The sequence below is a fragment of the Salmo salar genome, chromosome 06, assembly GCF_965601325.2.
Source record: "Salmo salar chromosome 06, fSalSal1, whole genome shotgun sequence".
NCBI lineage: Eukaryota > Metazoa > Chordata > Actinopteri > Salmoniformes > Salmonidae > Salmo > Salmo salar.
In genome coordinates, this window is record NC_138296.1 from 15,980,942 (window position 1) to 16,005,000 (window position 24,059).

Sequence of the window (24,059 nt, forward strand, 5' to 3'; positions counted from 1 at the left end):
AATGTTTATTATTAGCGGTGGTCTTGTGGATGTATGTCTATTTGTTCAAATGTTGAAATGCTAAAACCTACATGTAAAAAGCCCACTGTAAAACTTTAAATCTGGCGCGCATCACTTTGTTCAGTCGCTACACTATTGGCTCTTGATATGGGCCAATCAACATCTCGTGTGTCCCCGGGCGAGCGGCACAAGCTCATTAGCATGTAGGTATCCGGCCAATGGGCGAATGTGTTTACCCTCCCCGAGATGCGAGGCACGAGCTGATCAGTGCACTGGGAAAGAGAATTGCTGTTCGGAGATCCGAGCCTCGATTCTGTAGTCTAGAAGCCCGAATCCCGGTGCTTTCAGCAGATTGAACGACGTACTGCGCAGCTCCAAATGAAAACCTATAGGATGTAACCGTAGGCACACGCTTTTGTCCAAATGAACGTAATTTTTGGTCTGTATTTTTTCCCCTTTATTTTTTAATTTCCTAATTTATTGTTATGCAAGGATTTAACATACCAGTAAGTAAATTGTATTTTATATTTTCTTGATCTTAGCAAATTAAACCATGGCTTTATGTCGACCACGAACACAACATTTGAAATGACAGGCCTAATAACTAAATAATTCATGTATGTAACAATTCTACAAAAGCCCAGGTAATTTTTTATAAACAACACAATTACAGTATGACACACCTAGGCTATAACAGTGTAATAATTGCAAGCAAGTGTATGCTAGGTCAATATTAAATTCTGCATGCAATGTCTAAATTCAATGTATGTAAATATGAGGCTTTGTGCGCATATCTATTTATGGGCTGGCTTTTAAAATTAAAATGTTAATTATGCGGTTGGCGTTATTTAAAACCAAATGAATAGGCCTAGCCCAAACTATTATTATTATAACACAATAATTATATTTAGAGTATATATTTGCAATTGGCATGAGGTGATCTACCGAATAGACTACAGTTTATTTTCCTACATTTTTATTTTACAAAGACAAAACTGCATTATGTAGCGGCATAATCGGTTAGGTCGAGATTTATTGATCGACGACGCATTTAATCAATTTGTAAATGAGTAATCATTATAGTTGCTTGAGTCGTTTATTTTACAGGAGACCTGATATTATATGAATTCGCCCTATTTCATGTTACATGGCCGCTCTAACATGTATTTATTTTTGTATTTACCTCGATTGTCTGTTGGCAAATCATTCTAAATTGTTCAACCGTCAATTTAGTTTATGTAGGATCAGTAACATAGCCTCCACGCCGTGGTGGTATTTGTATAGGGAATAATGTTTACAATCGTTGCCCTGCTATGGCGTATTCCCACCCCGCCAGGTTTGACGTGGATGGGCGCCTCTCCCGCAGCATGATCCGACCCAATAAAAGATCATTTGATTTATCATCCGAGTTCCTGTGTCCGAACGGATTCCGCAAATGAAATATGCAATGCGACTGAATTATTAGCGTCGATCATTTGAACCTGTTAGCAAACAAGATAGTTTTCGTGAATAAATTCACATAGCATGAGTCCGACACAGCTTTGTGTAGTAAGCTAGGCTACCAACCACAAAGCGTTTCCCCTATTACGCTGTAATAAAAATGGTCATAGCCCACTCGCCACAAATAGCCGTGGCGTCTTCGCATTTCTAAAAGGTAATATAGGTTTGCAATCAGGTTGTTCTTAAATAGTCGTGTTTTAGTCGTCAAACACATGTAGGCGGGCGGTTTATGACTTTATATCAGCCCGGTGAAGGACTGTAGCAAGGCTAATGGCTGACTGCAAGCAGTTTAAATGTGGAGACAAAGACAGTCTTCGCCACCGTCATTCACCTTGGATTTTTAGTACTAGAATTTGGGGGATTCAGCATTTTTCATGTCAAAATCAAACCTTTCACGATGAAGAAACTTGAACAGCATTTATACATAGGGATTTATATTAATTAAAATATTTGGCCAATACTTCCAATGTCCATGCAAATATTGTTTTAAATAGCTGGCTAGGCTGCACTGTTTACTTATCCTTGTACAGTCAATTAATAAAGTGAGAAAATAACCAATGTATAGCATTTTACAGATGAAGGAATATTGGTTTAGCCCTATACACATTACATGCTCTTGTACTTGATTATAATGAGAGAGAGAAAGCTCGAGTGATAGGCTATATTGTATTTATGCAGTAGCCTAAAGGCTAGAGGTTATATTAGGGTTGCTACTCTTTGATTACCTGAAATAAAAGCGTAAATGGGTCACGAAAGATGAGGAGCTGGAGAGCAGCTATTTGCATGGACAGTTTGGACACGCACAAGTTCTTGATTAATTGATAACGACGTTTCGGACGACGTGCATTTTGATGTATAATTTTCACATGGGGGTTTCAGTAAAATTACTTCGCAGATATTTCACATACGTGAAAATAATCCCGTTACAGTCAAGCGTGGACCGTCCAAGACTATCCCATTGTTAGGCCTATGCATAGACCAGCATTTTGACACGAGCCGAATAAATATACATGATCAACTATACATTTATTTTTAATAATGAACATGCCTGTATTATGGTTGAATAGTCGAAGACCATATGATCAGGAGGGAGCAGTGTTCACCTAGAGATATTAATGCACATTTAGGCATAATCAATTGGAAATAAAAAAATCCTTCATTTTGTGCGGTTTGAGCATTCTGTCTTATAAATCATGCATTTAGTTCATCAATAGCATGTCCTTGTCCCAATAATTCTTAATTTATCTAATGAAATGTGCTAAATGCACGTCTCCACAGATTAAACACTATTTGCCAAAATTGACAGCTGACAAAAGTCAATGTATTGATTGTTCTGATGAACTGTACGATAAGGTATGAATAAAATAACACAAGTATGGGCTATGACATTTACAGCCCTCAGTGCACAAAGTAAGACCTTGAACAGACTACAGAGAGACCTGATGTGTTCAAACCAGGCTCCAACGGGTTCAGTGCTACATCAAGGAAGGCCTTTCCCTCAATAGCATAATCAATAGAGATTTCAGTAGGCCTATAGGCCTGCCTGTCAGTCGCATTAAACCCTTGGTCCGTCGTATACGGTTGTAGAAAACAAAGATTTGGGTGGTTGTTCTTATTGTTGCTGATCCCGTGTTGTTTTCTTGCAGCGTTTACACTCCCTCAAGGAAGGGAAGACTGAACAACGCTTTTGTCTCAACCGTTCACTGCTTCTGCATAATAGTCCTGAATATCTTAAGCAGCCTGTGACATGTATAACTGTATAGAACAGTAAGGCAAATAACACAGTAACGCTATTCCAGCATATGACATCAACAACTGTAGGCCTTTAGAATGTTATCATTTTCTAAACATTCTCTCTGTCAATCAAAACCCTTTTCATTTTTATTTCTTGCAGAAAAGATGATTCGGGGCTACGTTTTTGGCTGGAGAAGCCTTCGACCAACTAAATGCAATACTTAGACCTATAAAGGATTATTATATGGATTGCATTTGATTATCTTGGTCTCCCCGCTGGATTTCGGATTATTCACCTTTCGCCAGTATGGAGGGACGGGATTTTGCTGCGCCTGCCCACCTCCTGTCGGAGCGGGGCGCGTTGGTACACCGCGCCGCCTCTCGGATCGCCTCCACCGGCCACAGTTCAGTACAGCATGGCGGTCATTTCCCTTCAGGAAAATACTACCCTTCTCACATCCCAATGGCTCCGCATTCAGGTTGGTAAAATATATATACGTGTTGTTTCACCATAGACCATTTTGAACACAATGAAAATATATTAGTCCATCGAATTTGTGCCAAATGTCCCCAATCTTCCTGCATGCATTGCGCCAGATAATTAAATTAGCTCGCGAGGTTGGCAGCTAAGGGACGTTACTAACGAATTTTGCACAAAATATGTCCAGAATGATTTTGCGGTATAATTATGATTTACACTACATGATTTGTTCATGTTGTTTTAGTGGTTTTATAAACCCCGGGTTATATTAGGCTGCATCATGCATATGTAAAGCAAGCACATATTACAAATCCGTGGTGTTCTATTACGCACACGCTGTGGGCTACTGTAAACAAAATGTCTGCTACTGTACTTCACCATTTGTTGATGTTGATTGGGTGAATTGTAATTTGGTTTAATGGGCCACATGTAATAAATGTGGTAACTTTGTGGAGTCAATTGTACCCTATTGTTGCGGCCTATTTCATTTAAACCTTGTGGTCTAATGAATGAGACAATTGGTCGTTTTTACCAAATGCACGTTTTTTTTACGCAGCTCTCCGGCGTCCTCCCATTTTTCTTCAATGACATGCTGGTGATTCTGAGTGATATTCATGAGTGTCATGCTGCTGTGGTTGATGGCAAGCACCCGAACAAAAGCCTGGGCGTTCACTGTTCACGGAAGTGCGTACGGCGACAGAAGGGGGGTCTAATGTATGTAACCAGACATATAGGCATAGCCGCGGGAAAATCCTCCTTCTATATCGGGCATTCGCAGTGCATGCATCAGTGACTTAGGTATCTATTATCGAAGTGTACTGCATGTAAATAGGCACCGGTGTCAACATGGAGTGCCTACGTGCGTGGATTCGTGCGCGCGTGTTCCCACTGGACGACCAACTGTATTATATAGGGACAACCAAAACATGGGGAAGGTGCAACGTTAGAAGTTCATATTCACACAAGTTACATTTTAGGGTATGGGAGGAGCTTATCAAAATTTGGGGAGACCCCACTGGGCACACACTGGTTGAATTAACGTTGTTTCAACGTCATTTCAAGAAATTATGTTGAACCAATGTGGAATAGAAGTTGAATTGACGTCTGTGTCCAGTGGAACAACACCACAAAATAGTTGGATTTAGACATTAAACTGCATAACATATATAATTCATATAATATTTTGTTGTTGTTGTCATTAATGCTTCCACAATTTTCACAAATATTCATTGTCATTAGATGATATACCCACTTGCAACTTTAAGGTCATTGGGGTCACCATAAAGGACAACAGCACCATATTTCTTATATGTTACAGGCAGGTGCGGGGTATGGTTAAATAATTAAATCATCTATAGAAGTTATTGAATATTTGATTCATATTTGGCAAAGGCTGAGTCATCGTTTCCCCTACTATTTCCCTGTTTCTGAATTATGCTGAGACGTTGCATTTTGGAGTCCCCCATAGTGTTGATTTAAATATCCTGCTATGCTCTTCTAGTACAGTGTCATTTGTCGAAATGACATCTGATTATAGCAATTACACCAAATCTAATACAAATATGTTTTTTTTATATAATGTACTGCACACACTGTATACATTATATCAAAATCAATATACATTTGTTGACAAGGGGCTCACGATGCCTCTTCCCGTCTGTCTGTCAGGCATGCACTCCTGGCCTTTGCAGGAGATTGTGACGCGGTTAGCTCTTATAAAGGGCAATATGGCAGCAGGTCTGGGTATGTCTGTGAATGCCTGGTTGGTGCTCTAGGGGTTTTCCTGGCATTCCCCCCAACCACATAGACAACAGCTACAGTGCAGTGGTTGAAGGGAGGGAGAGTGATTTGGAAAAAAGGCAAACCATATATTTTTTTGATGTATTATACTTTTGTCAGTTGATTTTTACAATTTGTAAAGTTACCTATTGTGTTTTTTCAATCTCTCATTGATAACCAGTTGGTGTGCACCTCATGTGGAGTTCCTGGCAAAATCCATAATTTGAAAATGTTAGGCATTTTTGCCCACTGGGTCCAATCTCTTCCCAGTAAACTGGGAACATTCCTAGGACCTTAGCTAACGTTCTACATTAAGTTCTAGTTAGTGTTTTTATCTAACATTAGAATGATAACATCCCAAAACATAAAAATCATGTTTTTCATAACAAAATATTTTAATCTGTAACAACCACCACAGAACATTCCCCTGATGTTGTTGTTAGGTTTCCAGGTAATGTAATAACAAAATGTGTTCTGGGAACGTTCGTGCAACATCGGGTGAATGCTTTATACAAACATTGTATAATCATCAGCACAACTGGCAAGTTTTTGTATATTAGAACTTTTGGGGCAACCTCATTTTATAGTCATTTAGCCCTAATGAATGTTCTGGGAACGTTCACAGAACCAATTTCAGTTTGCTGGGTTATTCGTCAACGACTCAATCTAATTGATTTTGATGGAAGGTTGTTGGAAAGAATCGACAGTTGTAGGCCCATTTAGAAACACCATCGGATCCAGCCAACGTTTTTGAACAGGTGCATTAAGATATTCTTGCAATAAATCACAAAATCTTGGCAATTACATAACGTTAAAGATGGCTAGCATTCAGCTTTACTATTCATTGATTTCACTAACACCAGATTGTTTTTAAGTCATTTCACAAATCCACTGATTTGTTACTGTATGGTTTTTTGTTGTTGTCTTGATTTATTATTTTGATACCAGAATTGATCCTTTGATGTTTGGAACACATAAAGCAACCTATTGGATGAGAATTTGAGTATAACTGATAAATTAGTATGAAAAAAACTGATGTAAAAAAAATGTGATTTATAAAATGTGATTTGTTGATGATGCATCTAGATGCTCTCTTATCAGTGTGTAGGGACTTCTACTGAATAACCTGAACAGGACAGAGCTACATATTTCACACAGCTACAGACAATACCATCATGCATTTATCATTTAAGCAGATTGAATGGGTTCTTAAGCACTTACAAATTTGTAACATTTTGTACAAATTGGAATTGGTTACATATCATACAGGATTATACAAATGTTTTTTATTGCAGGACGTAACGTCATACCAAATGGATGATGTAATACACAATTGTGCACAGTTTTCAGGGACCTGTTTTGGCTCATGAGCGCTACTTTCAGAACTACTTGGTGAAACCTTTCTAACGGAACTTTAAGAAATAACAAAATGTGGAAATAGATTCTCAACAAAATGTGGCCTTAGACCATCCAACACAGACTCAATATTCCTACTGTACGTGGCTGAAATCCCATTTTAACATCTTCGACTAAACAGGTTTCTTTTGTCTTCTAGGAGTCATTAGTGTATCTTCAACTGTCTTGTCCTGGGCACTACTACCATTAGGGAAAACAGATCACCTTGTTTGCTGAGTGTGTTGAATCCTTCAGTTTTCTCTGTGCTTTTCCCCCGGGGACTAACTCACACACTGGTTCCCATGAATACTTTACAAAAAGCATGAATATTTCAGAGTTGGTGTAAAAATGCATTCAGAAGCAGGTTTGTGCTGTGGCTCCTTGAAAGAAGTTCCTCTGTCTGATTTTAGGGGTGTTTATCATCAACCATCTCTCTCCACTCTGGCTGCTGAAAGACGTCTGTAAACTGGCGCTGCTGTTGCGACTCCCTCTCTTGGCTTGGTAACCGCTCTGTTCCTCGCTGGGTTACGATATTTCGACATGTTTTGGTAGGAAACGCACACTGTCGGTTCCACAGAAGGGAGATTTCAGTTGCAATCTGGGCCCCTGTACAGAGAGCGAGTGGACGCCATAAGGAAGTCTATATTCTCTCACTTGTCTGTTGAAGCATGTTGCTGAACCAACTAGACATGTATCTGCCACTGTCTCTCTTCACCCAGAGCAGCCAGACAGTCATGTGTCCTGCAAGTCAGGTGGTCGATGTGTAGCCTGTACTAGTCTAGCAATGTCCTCGCTGAATCTAACGGAATAACTATTCCTCTGTTCCTATACACACACACACAGAGGCACAGATTCTACTTATTGGTGTTGGGTCATTTCATTCTGCCACAAAGCTAAATATACACCGTATTCATTCAAACGGTTTTCTAACTACCCTTCTGGTTGTTTAGCAGAGCGAAGCACAGCCGACCTGATAGCAGAAAACTAGGAGACACAGTGGAGCTGTCTTTACTGCTGCCATTTATGACCTGGGGGTCATCTTTCAGCCATACTGTTCTGGTCATTGGGGTGCATCTGGGAGGTGTGTCTGTTAAAACAGTATGGGGGTTAGGGTTAGGGTTGGTAGAAGGGCTTCGGCTCTGGAGGGGACCGTCCATGGCTGAGAGCTGCTCTCAACACCCCATGTAATCAACGGTCATATTTATGTCACATTCTAAAAGACACAAAGGGCGACAGCACACGCACACACACACACACGCCCCCACACACACACACACACACACACACACACACACACACACCACACACACACACACACACACACACACACACACACACACACACACACACACACACACACACACACACCCCACCGGCACACACACACACACTCGCTCCTCTTCCCTTACATGTCCCACTCTCTTCTCTCTCTTCTCTCTCTCTTTTCTATCTTTCTTCTCTCTCTTTTCTCTTTCTTCTGTTTCTCTCTCTCTTCTCTCTTTCTTCTCTCTCTTCTCTCTTTCTCTCTCTTCTCTCTTTCTTCTCTTTCTCTCTCCCCCTTCTCTCTCTCTCTTCTCTCTCTTTCTCTCTCTTCTCTCTTTCTTCTCTTTCTCTCTCCCCCTTCTCTCTCTCTTCTCTCTCTTTCTCTCTCTTCTCTCTTTCTTCTCTTTCTCTCTCCCCCTTCTCTCTCTCTCTTCTCTCTCTTTCTCTCTCTTCTCTCTTTCTTCTCTTTCTCTCTCCCCCTCTCTCTCTCTCTCTCTTCTCTCTCTTTCTCTCTCTTCTCTCTCCTCTTCTCTTTATCTCTCTCTTCTCTCTCTTTCCCTCTCCTCTCTCTTCTCTCTTCCTCTCTTCTCTCTCTTCTCTCTTTCTCTCTTCTCTCGTCTCTCTCTTCTCCTTTTTCTTCTCTCTTTGCCTCTTGCTGTCCTTGATCCTCTCCTCTGTTTCAACCCCCCCCATTCTGACCTGGAAGAGGCTTGTCTCTGGGAAGCCAGTGGTCTCATTCTGACCTGGAAGAGGCTTGTCTCTGGGAAGCCAGTGGTCTCATTCTGACCTGGAAGAGGCTTGTCTCTGGGAAGCCAGTGTGGTCTCATTCAGATTTGGAAGAGCCTTGTGTCTGGGAAGCCAGTGGTCTCATTCTGACCAGGAAGAGCCTTTTGTCGGGGAAGCCAGTGGTCTCATTCAGATGAGGAAGAGCCTTGTGTCTGGGAAGCCAGTGGTCTCATTCTGACCAGGAAGAGCCTTGTGTCTGGGAAGCCAGTGGTCTCATTCAGATGAGGAAGAGCCTTGTGTCTGGGAAGCCAGTGTGGTCTCATTCAGATGAGGAAGAGCCTTGTGTCGGGGAAGCCAGGTGGTCTCATTCTGACCAGGAAGAGCCTTGTGTCTGGGAAGCCAGTGGTCTCATTCAGATGAGGAAGAGCCTTGTGTCTGGGAAGCCAGTGGTCTCATTCAGATGAGGAAGAGCCTTGTGTCTGGGAAGCCAGTGGTCTTTCCTGACACTTCTGTTTCAGCCAGTCTCCTCTATTGCTATTGTTGCAGAGGACCAACTTTGTGTGTTTTACTGCGTGTTGTTAAAGATAAAAAGCACCCTCTCCTCCCTATTTATTGTTTTCTGCTAGGATGTCCCTGTCAGTCCCCTGGCTTTTAATGTCCTGGCTGGCTGGATATCCGAGCAGATCGCCTCTTCAAAGGTTAGCACTTCTGTCTGGCTTCAACCCCCTTGTATTTTTCCTTCCAAAGGGGAATAAATCACTTTACAATGGGTTTTTATTGAATGCCTCATTGCTGGAATATCCCAATGGCCTGGGGGGCTGGTGGGAGGAGGAGGGCATCAAAGACAAAACACAGGTGTTTGGTGGAGTTAGAAAAGTGGCTTGTCTTAAAAAGAAACCTTGGTGGGTGAGGGGAGTGGAGTGGGTGAAGGTTGTTTGTGAGATAGGATGGGACTGCCGCCGTCTTGGCCTTGCAGTGTGTTGTGAACACTGAGTTCTCCTTCACTCCCCCGGTCACTGCTGATAGTCTGGCCAGGAGGGGAGGGCCGGGGGCGGGGCCGGGGGGGGCGGGGGCGGGGCAGTGGCTGGACTCTGGCTGCAGTGCCTCACTGTAATTATTTGGTGCCAACTCTCAAAATCACAAGCAGTTTTGGGATTTGGCGAAGGAAAACTAATAAAGCTCTGAGACCTACCTTTGAAGTCTGAGCAAACAAAAAATGACATCTTAAATAGCCCACAAAATATGATATTAAAAAGCAACTTGTTTCAGGGAGCCGCTGTGGTGGGAGTGTAGTGACAGAACGTGGGTCTTATGCCAAGTTGCATTTGGCCACGGCTCTTTGTACTGATGCCTCGTGTTCTGCACCCTTTCTGGGCCTCTGTAAAAGCGTGTTGGCCTCCAAGCCTCCAGCCTTCCAGAGTCACTGGGCTTGTTTGTGTGGATTGTCGTGAGATGACATGACCGTCACGGAGCAGACATGATGTCATGAGGTCTCGTTAAATGGCTGGCGATCACCTGGTATGGTGGCACCCTACACCTGGCTGAAACACACACCTGGTGGGGAGGGATCGACCGGCTGCTGCCACCAGCTGTCACCCTGCAGCCTGCTTGCTAACGTTACTCCCCCTGGAAATCAGTCTACACTGCCCCCATGGAAATCAGTCTACACTGCCCCCATGGAAATCAGTCTACACTGCTCCCCAGGAAATCAGTCTACACTGCCCCCCTGGAAATCAGTCTACACTGCTCCCCAGGAAATCAGTCTACACTGCTCCCCAGGAAATCAGTCTACACTGCCCCCCTGGAAATCAGTCTACACTGCCCCCCTGGAAATCAGTCTACACTGCCCCCATGGAAATCAGTCTACACTGCCCTGCCCGCTACACGGAGCCGGTCAAGTGGTCAAGTCTTGATGGTAGGGGTAGTGGCGGTATACGCTCTCGTCTGCCCTTAACCTGAGCTATGAGGTCATTATCCAGATTCAGTATCTGTCCTTAACCTGAGCTATGGGGTCACTATCCAGATTCAGTATCTGTCCTTAACCTGAGCTATGGGGTCACTATCCAGATTCAGTATCTGTCCTTAACCTGAGCTATGAGGTCATTATCCAGATTCAGTATCTGTCCTTAACCTGAGCTATGGGGTCACTATCCAGATTCAGTATCTGTCCTTAACCTGAGCTATGGGGTCACTATCCAGATTCAGTATCTGTCCTTAACCTGAGCTATGGGGTCACTATCCAGATTCAGTATCTGTTCTTAACCTGAGCTATGGGGTCACTATCCAGATTCAGTATCTGTCCTTAACCTGAGCTATGGGGTCACTATCCAGATTCAGTATCTGTCCTTAACCTGAGCTATGAGGTCACTATCCAGATTCAGTATCTGTCCTTAACCTGAGCTATGAGGTCATTATCCAGATTCAGTATCTGTTCTTAACCTGAGCTATGAGGTCATTATCCAGATTCAGTATCTGTCCTTAACCTGAGCTATGAGGTCATTATCCAGATTCAGTATCTGTTCTTAACCTGAGCTATGAGGTCACTATCCAGATTCAGTATCTGTTCTTAACCTGAGCTATGAGGTCATTATCCAGATTCAGTATCTGTCCTTAACCTGAGCTATGAGGTCACTATCCAGATTCAGTATCTGTCCTTAACCTGAGCTATGAGGTCACTATCCAGATTCAGTATCTGTCCTTAACCTGAGCTATGAGGTCACTATCCAGATTCAGTATCTGTCCTTAACCTGAGCTATGGGGTCACTATCCAGATTCAGTATCTGTCCTTAACCTGAGCTATGGGGTCACTATCCAGATTCAGTATCTGTCCTTAACCTGAGCTATGGGGTCATTATACAGATTCAGTATCTGTCCTTAACCTGAGCTATGGGGTCACTATCCAGATTCAGTGTCTGTCCTTAACCTGAGCTATGAGGTCACTATCCAGATTCAGTATCTGTCCTTAACCTGAGCTATGAGGTCACTATCCAGATTCAGTATCTGTCCTTAACCTGAGCTATGAGGTCATTATCCAGATTCAGTGTCTGTCCTTAACCTGAGCTATGAGGTCACTATCCAGATTCAGTATCTGTCCTTAACCTGAGCTATGAGGTCACTATACAGATTCAGTATCTGTCCTTAACCTGAGCTATGAGGTCACTATCCAGATTCAGTATCTGTCCTTAACCTGAGCTATGGGGTCACTATCCAGATTCAGTATCTGTCCTTAACCTGAGCTATGGGGTCACTATCCAGATTCAGTATCTGTCCTTAACCTGAGCTATGGGGTCATTATACAGATTCAGTATCTGTCCTTAACCTGAGCTATGGGGTCACTATCCAGATTCAGTGTCTGTCCTTAACCTGAGCTATGAGGTCACTATCCAGATTCAGTATCTGTCCTTAACCTGAGCTATGAGGTCACTATCCAGATTCAGTATCTGTCCTTAACCTGAGCTATGAGGTCACTATCCAGATTCAGTGTCTGTCCTTAACCTGAGCTATGAGGTCACTATCCAGATTCAGTATCTGTCCTTAACCTGAGCTATGAGGTCATTATCCAGATTCAGTATCTGTCCTTAACCTGAGCTATGAGGTCACTATCCAGATTCAGTATCTGTCCTTAACCTGAGCTATGAGGTCACTATCCAGATTCAGTGTCTGTCTCCAACTCAGTCATAGGGTGAAGTGAAGAGCGGGGTGAGGGCATCCCTGTTATTGACACATGGACCATTCAAACAGACAGATGTCGTTACTGTAATTACATATGTCATTAGTGTAATATCAGATTTCATTACAATAATAACAGATGTAATTACAGTAATAACATATGTCATTAGTGTAATATCAGATTTCATTACAATAATAACAGATGTAATTACAGTAATAACATATGTCAGTACAGTAATAATAGATGTCATTACAGTAATAACATATGTCATTACAGTAATAACATATGTCAATACAGTAATAACAGATAACATATGTAATTACAGTAATAACAGATGTCATTACAGTAATAACATATGTAATTACAGTAATAACAGATGTCATTACAGTAATAACAGATGTCATTACAGTAATAACAGATGTCGTTACAGTAATAATTAGTATTATTGTAATAGCCAACATCAAAAGAATGAGACAATCATCCAATCAAGTATTCATTAGTAGTACAGGACGGATTTGATCAGATTTCTCTGAAGATACTAAATGCAGTGGAGCTCGTTTGCTCACATCCCATTCCGTGAAGGTAAGGGGGATGTTTGTGTGTGTGGAGCAGTCTGTGTCCGGAGTAGCTAGCTGGTGCTTGGCTTCGCAACAGCCACTTCTGGCTGGAGAGTCAGTGTGGTCACAGAGACGGGGCTCTTCAAACAGTCCGCCAGCCGCCCTTCCCTTCCCCCCTCCACACCATGTGGCCTGGTGCCATGGTGGAACCCTGGCCCTGCAGCACGGGGCGGCACCACAAGAACAACACAAAGGAGACTCCTGGGTGAGAGAGAGCGGCATGCTGGGTAATGCCTTCCTGTATCAGGTTTCAGGGGCTTGGATTTCAAAAGTGAAATAAACAATAAAGATTAACAGGTAACATAACACTCAGAAGTTCCAAAAGAATAAAGACATTTCAAATGTCATATTATGTCTATAAACAGTATTGTAACGATGTATCTCTCTCTCTCTCTCTCTCTCTCTCTCTCTCTCTCTCTCTCTCTCCACGCCTCTCCTCACCTCTCCTCTGCTCTCCTCTCTTCTCCTTTCCCCTCTCCCTCCGTAGTATCAGCCTGCTTCTCGTCAGACAGCCTCAGGCCCACCTCGGTGTGGCTGTATTACATGTGACAGCTGTTAGATATTATTAACGGCTCATGCAGAAAATCCAGATTACTTGTTTTAAATTTTATTTCAATTTTATTATTGTAATCTTTCAGCGAACATAACAGATACACACACTGGGCGAGGGCAGCAGGCGAAACGGGCGAGAGTTGAGACTCTGGGCTGGGGTGCGTGTGTGGTTAAACCTTCCACCCCAGACAGGTGCATTGTTCCCCTCATAACAGCCCAGACTGTCCCTCCCTACTGGCTCTGTCTTTAGTGGCCCCAGAGGGCCCCTGTAGACCCCAGGGGATTGAGCTCCAATGCTTCCAGTGTGATGAGGAGGTTGAATGTGGGTGTTATTTCTAGCCTACTGAGTGAAGGCTGTAATATCAGTAATATAGATAGTAATACAATATGACTGTTGTTCCTGTACTTTAGTGTTGTTCCTCTCCTAGATGACATGCTTCAGATGCGTGTCCGTCAACCTGTACATACACTGAGTGGACAAAACATTAGTAGCACACAAACACAATCCATGTCTCAATTGTCTCAAGCCTTGAAACTCCTTCTTTAACCTGTCTCCTCCCCTTCATCTACACTGATTGAAGTGGATTTAACAGGTGACATCAATAAGGGATCCTAGCTTTCACCTGGTCAGTCTATGTCATGGACACACCCCCAGAGGAGGGGGTGTTGATGTTAGCTGAATGCAGATAAACCCAAATAATGGGCTGCGATTTAGTGACTGTCAGTGAAGCAGCGGGCGGCGCCGTGGTGGTGACACGCAAGCCACCTAAACAATGAGACGCTACGCCACCTCTGCTGCTAAATATATGCCGAGTTTTCTGCCATTAAATATACATGCAGCATGCCTCTCTGGGACGTGTCATCCCTTTTGTGAGAAAACAAAGATTAGCAACAGGAATTCCATTTTAATAAGTCTCGGGGGACCCTCCAACCAGCTGCCTGCTTCACAATACGACGGGGACTTGTTGCTCTATGTGCGTGCATCTGAAGTGTCTTTCCCCGCACCTCTTTTTCCCTCTCTGACGTTGATTAGTCTTCCCCCGCTCTTATCATGTTTTTTTGTGAATCCCTTGTTAAGTTGTTTTACACTAGTCACTCGTTAATGTCTGTGTTTCCTCTCTGTAGCGACTCCTTAGTCTCATTTTGTTTTGTAGTCATTCTTTCCCTCCTCTCCTCTATTCTGGTGTATCCCCTTTACTGTTTCTCCCTCTGTTCCCCTTCACTGTTCCTCCCTCTGTTCCCCTTTTCTGTTCCTCCCTCTGTTCCCCTTTTCTGTTCCTCCCTCTGTTCCCCTTCTCTGTTCCTCCCTCTGTTCCCCTTCTCTGTTCCTCCCTCTGTTCCCCTTCTCTGTTCCTCCCTCTGTTCCCCTTCTCTGTTCCTCCCTCTGTTCCCCTTCTCTGTTCCTCCCTCTGTTCCCCTTCTCTGTTCCTCCCTCTGTTCCCCTTCACTGTTCCTCCCTCTGTTCCCCTTCACTGTTCCTCCCTCTGTTCCCCTTTTCTGTTCCTCCCTCTGTTCCCCTTTTCTGTTCCTCCCTCTGTTCCCCTTCTCTGTTCCTCCCTCTGTTCCCCTTCACTGTTCCTCTCTCTGTTCCCCTTTTCTGTTTCTCCCTCTGTTCCCCTTCTCTGTTCCTCCCTCTGTTCCCCTTCTCTGTTACCTCCCTCTGTTCCCCTTCTCTGTTCCTCCCTCTGTTCCCCTTCTCTGTTCCTCCCTCTGTTCCCCTTCTCTGTTCCTCCCTCTGTTCCCCTTCACTGTTCCTCCCTCTGTTCCCCTTCACTGTTCCTCTCTCTGTTCCCCTTTTCTGTTCCTCCCTCTGTTCCCCTTCTCTGTTCCTCCCTCTGTTCCCCTTCTCTGTTCCTCCCTCTGTTCCCCTTCACTGTTCCTCCCTCTGTTCCCCTTCACTGTTCCTCTCTCTGTTCCCCTTTTCTGTTCCTCCCTCTGTTCCCCTTTTCTGTTCCTCCCACTGTTCCCCTTCTTTGTTCCTCCCTCTGTTCCCCTTCTCTGTTTCTCCCTCTGTTCCCCTTCACTGTTCCTCCCTCTGTTCCCCTTCACTGTTCCTCTCTCTGTTCCCCTTCTTTGTTCCTCCCTCTGTTCCCCTTCTCTGTTCCTCCTTCTGTTCCCCTTTTCTGTTCCTCCCACTGTTCCCCTTCTTTGTTCCTCCCTCTGTTCCCCTTCTCTGTTTCTCCCTCTGTTCCCCTTCACTGTTCCTCCCTCTGTTCCCCTTCACTGTTCCTCTCTCTGTTCCCCTTCTTTGTTCCTCCCTCTGTTCCCCTTCTCTGTTTCTCCCTCTGTTCCCCTTCTCTGTTCCTCCCTCTGTTCCCCTTTTCTGTTCCTCCCTCTGTTCCCCTTTTCTGTTCCTCCCTCTGTTCCCCTTCACTGTTCCTCCCTCTGTTCCCCTTCACTGTTCCTCCCTCTGTTCCCCTTCACTGTTCCTCCCTCTGTTCCCCTTCACTGTTCCTCTCTCTGTTCCCCTTCTCTGTTTCTCCCTCTGTTCCCCTTCTCTGTTCCTCCCTCTGTTCCCCTTTTCTGTTCCTCCCTCTGTTCCCCTTTTCTGTTCCTCCCTCTGTTCCCCTTCACTGTTCCTCCCTCTGTTCCCCTTCACTGTTCCTCCCTCTGTTCCCCTTCACTGTTCCTCCCTCTGTTCCCCTTCACTGTTCCTCTCTCTGTTCCCCTTCTTTGTTCCTCCCTCTGTTCCCCTTCTCTGTTTCTCCCTCTGTTCCCCTTCTCTGTTCCTCCCTCTGTTCCCCTTTTCTGTTCCTCCCTCTGTTCCCCTTTTCTGTTCCTCCCTCTGTTCCCCTTCTCTGTTCCTCCCTCTGTTCCCCTTCACTGTTCCTCTCTCTGTTCCCCTTTTCTGTTTCTCCCTCTGTTCCCCTTCTCTGTTCCTCCCTCTGTTCCCCTTCTCTGTTCCTCCCTCTGTTCCCCTTCTCTGTTCCTCCCTCTGTTCCCCTTCACTGTTCCTCCCTCTGTTCCCCTTCACTGTTCCTCTCTCTGTTCCCCTTTTCTGTTCCTCCCTCTGTTCCCCTTCTCTGTTCCTCCCTCTGTTCCCCTTCTCTGTTCCTCCCTCTGTTCCCCTTCACTGTTCCTCCCTCTGTTCCCCTTCACTGTTCCTCTCTCTGTTCCCCTTTTCTGTTCCTCCCTCTGTTCCCCTTCTCTGTTCCTCCTTCTGTTCCCCTTTTCTGTTCCTCCCACTGTTCCCCTTCTTTGTTCCTCCCTCTGTTCCCCTTCTCTGTTCCTCCCTCTGTTCCCCTTCACTGTTCCTCTCTCTGTTCCCCTTTTCTGTTCCTCCCTCTGTTCCCCTTCTCTGTTCCTCCTTCTGTTCCCCTTTTCTGTTCCTCCCACTGTTCCCCTTCTTTGTTCCTCCCTCTGTTCCCCTTCTCTGTTCCTCCCTCTGTTCCCCTTCACTGTTCCTCTCTCTGTTCCCCTTTTCTGTTCCTCCCTCTGTTCCCCTTCTCTGTTCCTCCTTCTGTTCCCCTTCTCTGTTCCTCCCTCTGTTCCCCTTTTCTGTTCCTCCCACTGTTCCCCTTCTTTGTTCCTCCCTCTGTTCCCCTTCTCTGTTTCTCCCTCTGTTCCCCTTCACTGTTCCTCCCTCTGTTCCCCTTCACTGTTCCTCTCTCTGTTCCCCTTCTTTGTTCCTCCCTCTGTTCCCCTTCTCTGTTTCTCCCTCTGTTCCCCTTCTCTGTTCCTCCCTCTGTTCCCCTTCTCTGTTCCTCCCTCTGTTCCCCTTTTCTGTTCCTCCCTCTGTTCCCCTTCTCTGTTTCTCCCTCTGTTCCCCTTCTCTGTTCCTCCCTCTGTTCCCCTTCTCTGTTCCTCCCTCTGTTCCCCTTTTCTGTTCCTCCCTCTGTTCCCCTTCTCTGTTCCTCCCTCTGTTCCCCTTCTCTGTTCCTCCCTCTGTTCCCCTTCTCTGTTTCTCCCTCTGTTCCCCTTCTCTGTTCCTCCCTCTGTTCCCCTTCACTGTTCCTCTCTCTGTTCCCCTTTTCTGTTCCTCCCTCTGTTCCCCTTCACTGTTCCTCCCTCTGTTCCCCTTCTCTGTTCCTCCCTCTGTTCCCCTTCTCTGTTCCTCCCTCTGCCCCCCTTTTCTGTTTCTCCCTCTGTTCCCCTTCACTGTTTCTCCCTCTGTTCCCCTTCTCTGTTCCTCCTTCTGTTCCGCTCCGTTGCTTCCCCTCCCTCCCTCCCTCCCTCCCTCCCTCCCTCCCTCCCTCCCTCCCTCCCTCCCTCCCTCCCTCCCTCCCTCCCTCCCTCCCTCCGTTCCCTCCTGCCGTCTCTGTCCACTAGGTTACACTGCTTCCTCTCCTCTCTCTGCTCTGACATGCATACTGCATACTGGATGTGGGACAAATGACTGTGTCCTCAAGCAACAGATGTGTGCTTGTCTGCTCTGCACTGCACGCCATGCGCGGACGCTGACGCGATGAACTGACCTTGCAGGGGGAGGGGTGTGTGTGTAAGTCAGCATGAGTGTGTCTGTGCATTCACACATGCATATGTGTGTGTGTGGCCAAACAGCCACACAGAGACCAGCCTAGTTACTTTACATCTAATTATAGAAAGTCATCTATTTTATAACAAGCCTTTTTTCTTCTGGATTTTTAGATTATACGATAGAGAGTGAGAGTGAGAGGGAGGGAGAGAGAAAGGCAGAGAAAGAAAGAGAGAGAGAGAGTGATAGAGAAAGAAAGGGAGAGAGAGAGAAAGGGAGAGAAAGAGAGAGAAAGAAAGGGGGAGAGAGAGCGGGAGGAAGCGAGAAAGGGAGAGAAAGAGAGGGGGAGGGAGGGAGAGAGAGAGAAAGAAAGAAAGAAAGAAAGAGAGAGAGAGAGGCACCATTGCCCTAGAGCATTCCAAAAACTATACCTTGCTCAGCCTAAACATCAGCACCACAGGTAACTTCCACAGAGCTGTGAGCCATCTGAGAGACAAGTCATGAAGGACCTTCTACGCCATCAAAAGGAACATACAATTTGACATCCCAATAACGATCTGGCAAAAAATACTTGAATACGTTCTAGAACCCATTTGCCTTGATGTTTGTGATGTCTGGGGTCCACTCATCTGACCACTGTGACTGACCCAAAATGAAGGAAAGCTTTGACTATGTACAGACTCAGTGAGCATTGTCTTGCTATTGAGAAAGGCTGCCGTAGTCAGACTGCCCACAAAATGAGGTGGAAACTGAGCTGCACTTCCTAACCTCCTGCCAAATGTATGACCATATTAGAGACACAGATTTCCCTCAGATTACACAGACCCACAAAGAACTCGTAAACAAATCCACTTTTGATGCCATCACAGCAGAAAGATTGGTGACCTGTTGTCACAAGAAAAGGGCAACCAGTGATGAACAAACACCATTGCAAATACAACCCATATTTATGTTTATTTATTTTCCCTTTTGTATTTTAACTATTTGCACATTCTTACAACACTGTACATAGCCATAATATAACATTTGAAATGTCTTTATTCTGTTGAAACTTTTGTCAGTGTAATGTTTACTGTTCATTTCTCATTGTTTATTTCACTTTTGTTGATTTTCTAGTTCACTTGCTTTGGCAATGTAAATATATATTTCCCATGCCAACTGAGAGAGAGAGAGAGGGGTCAGCATATGGAGAGTGGGGGAGGGGCTTGTTCAGCAGACTGACAGTCTACTGGAGAGTGGGGGAGGGGCTTGTTCAGCAGACTGACAGTCTACTGGAGAGTGGGGGAGGGGCAGGTTCAGCAGACTGACAGTCTACTGGAGAGTGGGGGAGGGGCTTGTTCAGCAGACTGACAGTCTACTGGAGAGTGGGGGAGAGGCTTGTTCAGCAGGCTGACAGTCTACTGGAGAGTGGGGGAGGGGCTTGTTCAGCAGGCTGACAGTCAACTGGAGAGTGGGGGAGGGGCTTGTTCAGCAGGCTGACAGTCTACTGGAGAGTGGGGGAGGGGCTTGTTCAGCAGGCTGACAGTCTACTGGAGAGTGGGGGAGGGGCTTGTTCAGCAGACTGACAGTCTACTAGAGTTGGGGGAGGGGCTTGTTCAGCAGGCTGACAGTCTACTGGAGAGTGGGGGAGGGGCTTGTTCAGCAGGCTGACAGTCTACTAGAGTTGGGGGAGGGGCTTGTTCAGCAGGCTGACAGTCTACTGGAGAGTGGGGGAGGGGCTTGTTCAGCAGGCTGACAGTCTACTAGAGTTGGGGGAGGGGCTTGTTCAGCAGACTGACAGTCTACTAGAGTTGTGGGAGGGGCTTGTTCAGCAGGCTGACAGTCTACTGGAGAGTGGGGGAGGGGCTTATTCAGCAGGCTGACAGTCTACTAGAGTTGGGGGAGGGGCTTGTTCAGCAGGCTGACAGTCTACTAGAGTTGGGGGAGGGGCTTGTTCAGCAGGCTGACAGTCTACTAGAGAGTGGGGAGGGGCTTGTTCAGCAGGCTGACAGTCTACTGGAGAGTGGGGGAGGGGCTTGTTCAGCAGGCTGACAGTCTACTGGAGAGTGGGGGAGGGGCTTGTTCAGCAGGCTGACAGTCTACTGGAGAGTGGGGGAGGGGCAGAGTGTCTAATACATGTAGCCTGACCTCCATTCAACCTCAGTGTTGAACTATCAAAGGAAACTATATCACTATCTGGTGTCTGCCTGGATTTTCACGAGAAAACTGTTAGCTATCAGACCAACACCAGGAGAACCAGTGAGTTAGGAGCCAGCCCTCCAAACCCCCAACTTCACCCCCCTCCTGCCCCAATTCATTCAAAACCAAAGCGCCGTACATCACTTCAGCCAAAACAAAGGGACAAAACGGTTTATATTAGGGATTAGCATTGTATAACATGTATCTAATATTAAAGAGACAACGCTATCCCTCTGGTAATCCCTTAGGCTGGGTGGCTTGTGTGTGTGGTGCCTGATATCCAGCTGAATGGATGGGGCTGCTGGAGTTAGTGCTATCTGAGCGGTGGGCTGGGAGGGGGAAGCTAGCTGTCTAGTTTGTGTGTGTGTTTGCTGTTAGGATTGATTGTATACGCTGTGGCTGCAAGGTGAGGAGGGCCAGGCTGTGAGAATGGCTTGCCTGCACCAGCCAGGTTACAGGCTGTATAGCTAGCTGACAGGCGAGGAGGGACCAGCCAGGTTACAGGCTGTATAGCTAGCTGACAGGCGAGGAGGGACCAGCCAGGTTACAGGCTGTATAGCTAGCTGACAGGCGAGGAGGGACCAGCCAGGTTACAGGCTGTATAGCTAGCTGACAGGCGAGGAGGGACCAGCCAGGTTACAGGCTGTATAGCTAGCTGACAGGCGAGGAGGGACCAGCCAGGTTACAGGCTGTATAGCTAGCTGACAGGCGAGGAGGGACCAGCCAGGTTACAGGCTGTATAGCTAGCTGACAGACGAGGAGGGACCAGCCAGGTTACAGGCTGTATAGCTAGCTGACAGGCGAGGAGGGACCAGTCAGGTTACAGGCTGTATAGCTAGCTGACAGGCGAGGAGGGACCAGCCAGGTTACAGGCTGTATAGCTAGCTGACAGGCGAGGAGGGACCAGCCAGGTTACAGGCTGTATAGGTAGCTGACAGGCGAGGAGGGACCAGCCAGGTTACAGGCTGTATAGCTCGCTGACAGGCGAGGAGGGACCAGCCAGGTTACAGGCTGTATAGCTAGCTGACAGGCGAGGAGGGACCAGTCAGGTTACAGGCTGTATAGCTAGCTGACAGGCGAGGAGGGACCAGCCAGGTTACAGGCTGTATAGCTAGCTGACAGGCGAGGAGGGACCAGCCAGGTTACAGGCTGTATAGCTAGCTGACAGACGAGGAGGGACCAGCCAGGTTACAGGCTGTATAGCTAGCTGACAGACGAGGAGGGACCAGCCAGGTTACAGGCTGTATAGCTAGCTGACAGACGAGGAGGGACCAGCCAGGTTACAGGCTGTATAGCTAGCTGACAGGCGAGGAGGGACCAGTCAGGTTACAGGCTGTATAGCTAGCTGACAGGCGAGGAGGGACCAGTCAGGTTACAGGCTGTATAGCTAGCTGACAGGCGAGGAGGGACCAGCCAGGTTACAGGCTGTATAGCTAGCTGACAGGAGAGGAGGGACCAGCCAGGTTACAGGCTGTATAGCTAGCTGACAGGCGAGGAGGGACCAGCCAGGTTACAGGCTGTATAGCTAGCTGACAGGCGAGGAGGGACCAGTCAGGTTACAGGCTGTATAGCTAGCTGACAGACGAGGAGGGACCAGCCAGGTTACAGGCTGTATAGCTAGCTGACAGACGAGGAGGGACCAGCCAGGTTACAGGCTGTATAGCTAGCTGACAGGCGAGGAGGGACCAGCCAGGTTACAGGCTGTATAGCTAGCTGACAGGCGAGGAGGGACCAGCCAGGTTACAGGCTGTATAGCTAGCTGACAGGCGAGGAGGGACCAGCCAGGTTACAGGCTGTATAGCTAGCTGACAGGCGAGGAGGGACCAGCCAGGTTACAGGCTGTATAGCTAGCTGACAGGCGAGGAGGGACCAGCCAGGTTACAGGCTGTATAGCTAGCTGACAGGCGAGGAGGGACCAGTCAGGTTACAGGCTGTATAGCTAGCTGACAGACGAGGAGGGACCAGCCAGGTTACAGGCTGTATAGCTAGCTGACAGGCGAGGAGGGACCAGCCAGGTTACAGGCTGTATAGCTAGCTGACAGGCGAGGAGGGACCAGTCAGGTTACAGGCTGTATAGCTAGCTGACAGACGAGGAGGGACCAGCCAGGTTACAGGCTGTATAGCTAGCTGACAGGCGAGGAGGGACCAGCCAGGTTACAGGCTGTATAGCTAGCTGACAGGTGCTTTAATTAGGAGGCTCTGAGGCAGGGCACAGAGCCCACTGTAAGCAACAGGAGCCAGGTGCCACACATGCATGCATGCAAACACACACACACACACACACACACACACACACACACACACACACACACACACACACACACACACACACACACACACACACACACACACACACACACAAACCCTCCCCACCACCCACCCCCTGTATTCTCAGACGTGGCAGGCAAATGAATTGGCCGTGAGTGTGTAATGTATATGCCTAGATAAAGGTGTGCTGTCTAGGCCCGAGGAGTAGCCTAACGGCTGTAATGATGGCCCCATTGTGTTGATGTTAAGGGGTGTAGTTAGCGTTGCGTCGCGGTGCGGCTAGCTGGGGCCCTCGCTTGCTTGGAGGGCTGGATAGTTCCTGATTAATAGCTGAGAATGCTTTGATGTGACACATGAGTGCAATGGGCTCATCAGGCTAATAGTATTAGCATCAGGTGTGTGTGTGTGTGTGTGTGTGTGTGTGTGTGTGTGTGTGTGTGTGTGTGTGTGTGTGTGTGTGTGTGTGTGTGTGTGTGTGGAAACGCTCTCACTTCCTCAACCTTCATTAGCCACTATTCTCTCTCGCTCGCTTTCTCTTGCTAATCGCTATCTCGTAAACACCAGTGGATTAATATTATGGGATAGTCTTCATTCATACAGGTGAGATGTAGGTAATATTATGGGATAGTTTTCATTCATACAGGTGAGATGTGGATTAATATTATGGGATAGTCTTCATTCATACAGGTGAGATGTAGGTAATATTATGGTATGTTCTTCATTCATACAGGTGAGATGTAGGTAATATTATGGGATTGTCTTCATTCATACAGGTGAGATGTAGGTAATATTATGGGATAGTCTTCATTCATACAGGTGAGATGTAGGTAATATTATGGGATAGTTTTCATTCATACAGGTGAGATGTGGATTAATATTATAGGATAGTCTTCATTCATACAGGTGAGATGTAGGTAATATTATGGGATAGTCTTCATTCATACAGGTGAGATGTAGGTAATATTATGGGATAGTCTTCATTCATACAGGTGAGATGTGGATTAATATTATGGGATAGTCTTCATTCATACAGGTGAGATGTAGGTAATATTATGGGATAGTCTTCATTCATACAGGTGAGATGTGGATTAATATTATGGGATAGTCTTCATTCATACAGGTGAGATGTAGGTAATATTATGGAATGGTCTTCATTCATACAGGTGAGATGTAGGTAATATTATGGGATAGTCTTCATTCATACAGGTGAGATGTAGGTAATATTATGGGATAGTCTTCATTCATACAGGTGAGATGTAGGTAATATTATAGGATAGTCTTCATTCATACAGGTGAGATGTAGGTAATATTATGGGATAGTCTTCATTCATACAGGTGAGATGTAGGTAATATTATGGGATAGTCTTCATTCATACAGGTGAGATGTAGGTAATATTATAGGATAGTCTTCATTCATCCAGGTGAGATGTGGATTAATATTATGGGATAGTCTCATTCATACAGGTGAGATGTAGGTAATAT

General features: G+C 46.0%; 1 protein-coding gene across 1 annotated transcript in view; it reads left to right on the plus strand.

Moving 5' to 3' along the window:
- Window positions 1-281: 281 nt before the first annotated feature.
- Window positions 282-24,059, plus strand: part of LOC106606381 (BAH and coiled-coil domain-containing protein 1) — a 302,712-nt gene continuing 278,934 nt past the window's right edge. Inside the window, exons 1-2 of the mRNA XM_082976139.1 lie at window positions 282-506; window positions 3,395-3,713. Of these exons, the coding sequence (XP_082832265.1) occupies window positions 3,542-3,713 (172 nt within the window). The 5' untranslated portion in view covers window positions 282-506; window positions 3,395-3,541. The remainder of the gene's footprint in view (window positions 507-3,394; window positions 3,714-24,059) is intronic.